The sequence below is a fragment of the Trichechus manatus genome, unplaced genomic scaffold, assembly GCF_000243295.1.
Source record: "Trichechus manatus latirostris isolate Lorelei unplaced genomic scaffold, TriManLat1.0 scaffold00338, whole genome shotgun sequence".
Lineage (NCBI taxonomy): Eukaryota > Metazoa > Chordata > Mammalia > Sirenia > Trichechidae > Trichechus > Trichechus manatus.
Genome location: NW_004444274.1, coordinates 791,672 through 798,227, shown reverse-complemented (window position 1 = coordinate 798,227; position 6,556 = coordinate 791,672). Strand labels below are relative to the sequence as shown.

The following is a 6,556-nucleotide window of genomic DNA, read 5'->3' as shown; positions in this document are numbered from 1 at the left end:
AACCCTCTCCGAACCCCGGCCTGAGGTATAGCCTGCCCCACTACTGAATGACTGCGAGGAGCACTTGGCCACCACACTCTCCTGCCACATCTCTTACAATTTTCTCAGTAAAAGAGCAATGAACGCACGCCGTCTGTCAAGCAAGCCTGCGCCATCGCCTGCCAAGCTACACGGCCGTTTCGTGCGCTAGTGCGCACGCGCACCGCTCCCCGGCCCGCGACTTTCAAAGGGCGCAAGAGCTTATCTTGGGGGCGGAGCCTAGAACGAGGTCTTCCTTCCCACTATCCTCTCCGGCCCACCCAGCCAGCTTTCAGCGAAGTTTTGAACTATGTTTCCCAGAATTCTCCGACGATAGAGACTTCCGGTTGCGTCAGCGGAAGGGGAGGCCGGATCTGGCAGGGCCACACAGCGGCCGGCTTGGTCACTATGGAGGAAATAGGCATCTTGGTGGAGAAGGCTCAGGTCTGGTGGGGACTTGGGCTTTTTAGTCTGGGCCTGGTTCGCGGGGAGAGGGCGAAACTGGGCCTGAGTGGAGGCCCGCGTGACTTCGAGGATCCTGGCCCGGGTCTGGGTGATTTCAGAGGCCTTGTTGGAGAGCTTTGTGCCTTCGGGAGGCCTGTCTGGGGGACCGAGTAGTGTTAGGAGGGCGGTAAGGCTCAGAAAGCAGGGCTGGAGGAATGAGTGACGTTAGAGATTCTTTGGGGACTGACTGATTACGACACCTGGCTGGGAAGCTTAGTGATGTCGGGGGCTCGGCAGGGGTGGGTGTGAGAAGGTGAGTGCAGTGTGGGACCCACCTGTGGAACCGAATGATGGCTAGGGGGCTAAGTATTATCTAGGGCTTGGCTGAATGATGCTTGGGGCCTTCCTGGGGGTCTGGATGACATCAAGGGCCGGATGTGAGTTGGAGTTCTGCGATATAAGGGAACTTTGGGGGGAAACTGGGTAATACTAGGACTGTTTGAAGGCTTGGTGACATTCACAGCCTATATGGGAGAGTCATCTGACATTAGGAGCCTGTTGAGGGGGGCTCGGTGGCTTTGAGGTCTGGTAAGGAGTTGATGTAACATTTAGGTTCCAGTTGAGGATTGGGTGACATCAGGGGCCTGTTTAGGGGGCTGAGCGGTTTCAGGGATCTGTTTGGAGGAGCTGAATGCTTGTTAGGAGCCAGTTAGGCTAGGGGCTGAGTGACTTTATGGTGAAGTGCAGAAGGGGCTCTAGATGTGTTCATGAGGGGACCCTCTTCCAACCTGAATTTTACTCCTTGGTCTAGGATGAGATTCCAGCACTATCTGTATCCCGGCCCCAGACTGGCCTGTCCTTCCTGGGGCCTGAGCCTGAGGACCTGGAGGACCTGTACAGCCGCTACAAGGTACATTCAGCCCCAACTCAGACCCTGCACAGGGCCCAGCATCCCACGCTCCCTTTACCTCCCACCACTTCCTGGCCTAACATGGCCTAGAGCCATCTCCCACCCCTCCCCTCTCTGCTCACAGAAGCTGCAGCAAGAGCTGGAGTTCTTGGAGGTGCAGGAGGAGTACATCAAGGATGAGCAAAAGAACCTGAAGAAGGAATTCCTCCATGCCCAGGAGGAGGTGAAGCGGATCCAGAGCATCCCGCTGGTCATCGGGCAGTTTCTGGAGGCTGTGGATCAGAATACAGCCATTGTGGGCTCCACCACAGGTATGTGTGTATGTGGAGGGCAGGGGGCATGCTCATTCACTCATCTGTTCATTCAACAACTGTTCCTGCCATGTGCCAGGAAATGTGCTAGGATGTTACAGAAGCAAGCAAGGCAGGATGGTGTAATGGTGTGTTTCAGAGTATTTTGAGTTTGATCTAAAAGTTGAAATATATTTTACATCGTGTGTGTGTGTCTCTATTCATATGACCAAAAGGTTTCACCGAAGGCTAGTTAGCCTTATTATATGGTTTAATATGTGACACACTCAGATGTGTTTTCTATTCTGCTCTAGTCTGTTTTGTTTTAAACAAAAGTCTAGTCGTGGCCCTCAAACTGATCTCATGACAAACTGCTGCCTGCAATTTGGAAACATTGGTGGAGTGTTAACATTGGGCTCTGGAATCAGACACGGCCACTTAGTGGTTGTGGGTTTTTGGGTAAGACCCTGCTTCTCGCTGGGTCTCACTTTCTTCAGGGGGTCTTGGCTACACTGGCCTTGGAGGGTTGTCCAGAGGATTAAATGTGATTGTGCACGTGAAACATTCAGCGTAGGGCCCGACCCTTGGGAAGAACTCAGTGTGTGGTAGCTGTTGTTATCAACGTAGGTCTAGGCCCTGCCCCTCTGATGCCCGTTGTCTCTGGTACCTTTTCTTGCTTCTGGCCTCTGCTAAGCCAAGTTCTTGTAATCATTGTGGGGAAGGGTGTGATTGTGCCCCGAACTGGACTGATGGGAAGTGAGGGGAGAGAGGTATCCAGGCCCATATCTTTGACCTGTGGGACTTAGGGGGACAGTGGGGCTATCCCGTGGACAGAGAGTCGGTTTGGAGGGAGACAGTGAGGGTAATTTAGGATACTCACAGGGAGGTGTCCAGGAGGCTGCTGGACAGCCAGGTCTGAAGATCAGGAGAAAGATGGAGGCTGGAAGGAGATGTCTACTTGGAGGAGGTGAGACTGGAGGCTGGGAGACCAGGGAGGAGTCTGGTGCAGAGACCCAGACGGGAGAGGATAGGGCTGAATCCAGGCAGAAACCATGGGGAGGAGAGTAGGGACTGACTGGAGTTACATTCAGGAGGCTGGGTGGAAGGTTGCGGTGACTAACAGTCAGTGGAGGGACGGGGACAAAGGTCCAAGATGAGGCCTGGGGCTCTGGCTGGGGGATGGGGGGACCTCCCTGAGACAGATCCTGGGGGAGCAGCACAGTTTAGGGGGCAACACCAACATCACAGTGAGTGAGAGGTTCCCAAAGGACATCCAGGGACAGTATCCCAGGAGGTAGCTGGCCACCCGGGGCAGAAGCTCAGGGGACTCAGGGCTGTAGACAGACAAGGACATCGTGGGTGTGAATATGGGGGACAGACTAGAAGAGGTAAGTCTGGAGGCTACGAGGGGGTCAGTCAGGGTCTTAGTGAGAGAGATCAGGGAGGAGAGAGCGGTTTGGAAGGACTGGCATCTTTCACTTCCCCTCCCAAAGGCTCCAACTACTACGTGCGCATCCTGAGCACCATTGACCGCGAGCTGCTCAAGCCCAACGCCTCAGTGGCCCTCCACAAGCACAGCAATGCCCTGGTGGATGTGCTGCCTCCCGAGGCCGACAGCAGCATCATGATGCTCACCTCAGGTGAGGGGGAGCCCGGGGCTGGGGAGGCCCCTATAAACCCTGGGGGCCAGGCCGGGAGCTCCATCTTTGCTCTCCCACCAGACCAGAAGCCCGACGTGATGTACGCAGACATTGGGGGCATGGACATCCAGAAGCAGGAGGTGCGTGAAGCTGTCGAGCTCCCACTCACCCACTTCGAGCTCTACAAGCAGGTGAGGAGTCGGGGTGGCAGGGAAACAAGAGGCCCTGCTGGGTCTGGGGTTGGTGGCGGGACTCCCGGGCTTACCCTTCTTTCTCCCGCCTCCGGGTGCAGATCGGCATCGATCCTCCTCGAGGCGTCCTCATGTATGGCCCGCCCGGCTGCGGGAAGACCATGTTGGCAAAGGCTGTGGCACATCACACGACAGGTGAGTGTCTCACACACCTCCCCCGTGCGCTGAGCTTGGCTCTTTTGACCCTGCTCCCTGCCCCCTCCTCAAGAAGTGCAGGGGTACCACGAATGAGAACACAGGCTCTAGGTTCAAACCTCCCTCCAGCTCTACAAACACAGGCTGGTGACTCCACCTCCTGGTGCCTCAGTTTCCTCAGCTAATTAGCAAAACTCACTTCACAGAGTAATTGTGAGTAATTAATGAAATAACGTGGTATATTTTCTATTGGTATGAGGTCTCCCACTCTCTGCTCACTTCCCTTTGTTTTTATCTCTTTTAAGATAACAGGTGGTGCAGGCTACACCCGAGGGAAACTCCCTTTACATTGGATCAGGAATGTGACCTTAGTAAAGATGTTACATCTTACCCTAATCCTTTTAACCATAAGATTACAATCACAAAACGGAGGACAGCCACACAATACCGCGAATCATGGCCCAGCCAAACTGATAGACATATTTTTGGGGGGACATAATTCAGTCTATGACAGGTGGGTTCTAACTGCCAACCTTTCAGTTCAGTTAGCAGGAGGCAGGTATGAGGGTCAGGATTTTAGAGAGTGAGCAGGACAGGGCTGCAGCATGGCTCAGCTCCGAGCTGATGACCTGAAACCACCTGGCCGACATTTGGACTGTGTGTCTCCCTTCTCCATGGCGCATGGGGGAGGAGTTTTGGAGGTGTGCTCAGCGCAGCACAAAGCCCTATCAGCTCATTAAGAAACAAGTTAAAAAGGAGGGGCCCAGGACAAACCTGTCTTTCACCTCATTGCAGGGTGAGCGTGCCTGCGGCCCCCGACTGTTGCAGGATATTAAAAAGTAGGTCCACACAGGAAATGGGAACTCAGACTCTCGGTGAGGGAATATGATGCATTAGTGGATGAACAGCGTATCTTGTTTTTACTGATTTTTCTAGAGGAAATCCAGATTTTTTTTTTTGTATTTAATATCCTGATTTTTAAATGTTGGGCCACGAAACAGTTCATCTGTGGGCAGGATTCATGATTTCGGCTGCTGGGTTGCTATGGGCCGTGGGGAGAGACGAGCAGGTGGCTGGTTCTGGGACACAGCCATGGACATGAGAGAATGATGTGGCCACTTGGAGTGGTCACGTAAACGAAGGGGTATCACTGTTAATAACCCTTGTTATTGTGCCGTCAGCCGCGTTTATCCGGGTCGTGGGCTCAGAGTTTGTACAGAAGTACCTGGGTGAGGGCCCCCGCATGGTGCGGGACGTGTTCCGCCTGGCCAAGGAGAACGCACCTGCCATCATCTTCATAGACGAGATAGATGCCATCGCCACCAAGAGATTCGATGCCCAGACTGGGGGTGAGTGACGCCCGAACAGGGAGCGGGGTCTTGGGCTGGCTTTTAGCACAGGATGGCCTAGGCTGATCGTGTCATGCTCTCTTCAGCTGACAGGGAGGTGCAGAGGATCCTGCTGGAGCTGCTGAATCAAATGGATGGATTTGACCAGAATGTCAATGTCAAGGTTCGGGTTCGGGACGGGCAAGGGGAGGTGTGGTGTAGGACCTGTGGGAAGGAGGGGCTGGAAGGTGGTGGGTATCATGATGGGAGGAAGGCGCAGTCTGAGCCGGCCCACCCCGATGCCAGGTGATCATGGCCACGAACAGAGCAGACACCTTGGATCCTGCCCTGCTGCGGCCGGGCCGCCTAGACCGTAAAATTGAATTCCCACTCCCTGACCGCCGCCAGAAGAGATTGATTTTCTCCACTATCACCAGCAAGATGAATCTCTCTGAAGAGGTGGACTTGGAAGATTGTATCCTGTTCTGGAAGTGAGGGGAGGGGCCAGGGTTGGGAACTGGGATCAAATCTGGCTTCCTTGAAAGCTTCGTTTCCACATCTGCTGTCACCATGACCCCAACGGTGCAGGTGGGGAGAGCAAGGTCCAGGGAGGAGGGGTGGTGACAGAAACAGCCATGGATGACTTCTGGCCCCAGGCATTCAACCTCCATACAGGAAATGGTTTCCTTAACTCACCCACTTCAGATGTGGCCCGGCCAGATAAGATTTCTGGAGCTGATATCAACTCCATCTGTCAGGAGGTGAGTGATGATTTCTCTCTGGATCCCTGGCAGGGTGTGTGTGATGACCCTTCCTTTCCCTTCTGGCCCCCCTGGGGTCTTGGTGTGTCTCTTCCTCTACCATCACCAGGGGTCAGGAGTGGAGGGAGTAGATTTTGACTTTCACCCCTTGACAGAGTGGAATGTTGGCCGTCCGGGAGAACCGCTACATTGTTCTGGCCAAGGACTTCGAGAAAGCATATAAGACCGTCATCAAGAAGGATGAGCAGGAACATGAGTTTTACAAGTGACCCTCCCCCCACATTTCCCCCACCCGCCACAGGGGTCCAGACTTCTCTCACCTCCCTAGGTACCTCTGTCCCAAAACCTGGTCCTCTTCTCTCTTCATCCAGGGTTGGTTTATTCAATAAATATAGACGATCGAATCCTGCTTCATTTCTTCTTAGAAGCCTCACTCCTTTGGAGAGCCTGGGCCTGGAACAGTACCCTCTGTGCCCCTCCTGAGCTCCTGACAGATGCCTGGGTCACAGCTTGAGAGAGGCAAAGAATTAGAACCAGATGATTGCAGAAATTTGGGGACGGATGGAAAATGAACCTAAACAGAAGCCCCTGACCACAAAATAAAGCCTCTGTGCACCCCCACCCCCATTTCCTACAGGTAGAAGACGGTTTGAATTTTCCACGATTCTGCCTTCCTCACACTCAAGGAATATCAGGGACAGAGAGACACCCTTCAGGATCCCCCAGAGCAGCTTGCAGAGGTGGGGTTGGACCCCTGGATTCTGTGACTAGTTCTCCAC

The 6,556-nt window shown here is 53.9% G+C and overlaps 1 protein-coding gene across 1 annotated transcript; it reads left to right on the top strand.

Annotated features, from left to right (window-relative positions):
* Positions 1–228: 228 nt before the first annotated feature.
* On the top strand, positions 229–6,184 carry PSMC4 (proteasome 26S subunit, ATPase 4). Its single transcript, XM_004390863.3, has 11 exons — positions 229–462; positions 1,274–1,372; positions 1,497–1,683; positions 3,156–3,302; positions 3,384–3,493; positions 3,595–3,688; positions 4,870–5,037; positions 5,124–5,200; positions 5,323–5,491; positions 5,722–5,777; positions 5,933–6,184. The coding sequence occupies exons 1-11, from the start codon at positions 427–429 to the stop codon at positions 6,044–6,046; spliced, it is 1,257 nt and encodes a 418-aa protein (XP_004390920.1). The 5' UTR covers positions 229–426; the 3' UTR covers positions 6,047–6,184.
* The last annotated feature ends 372 nt before the right edge of the window (positions 6,185–6,556 follow it).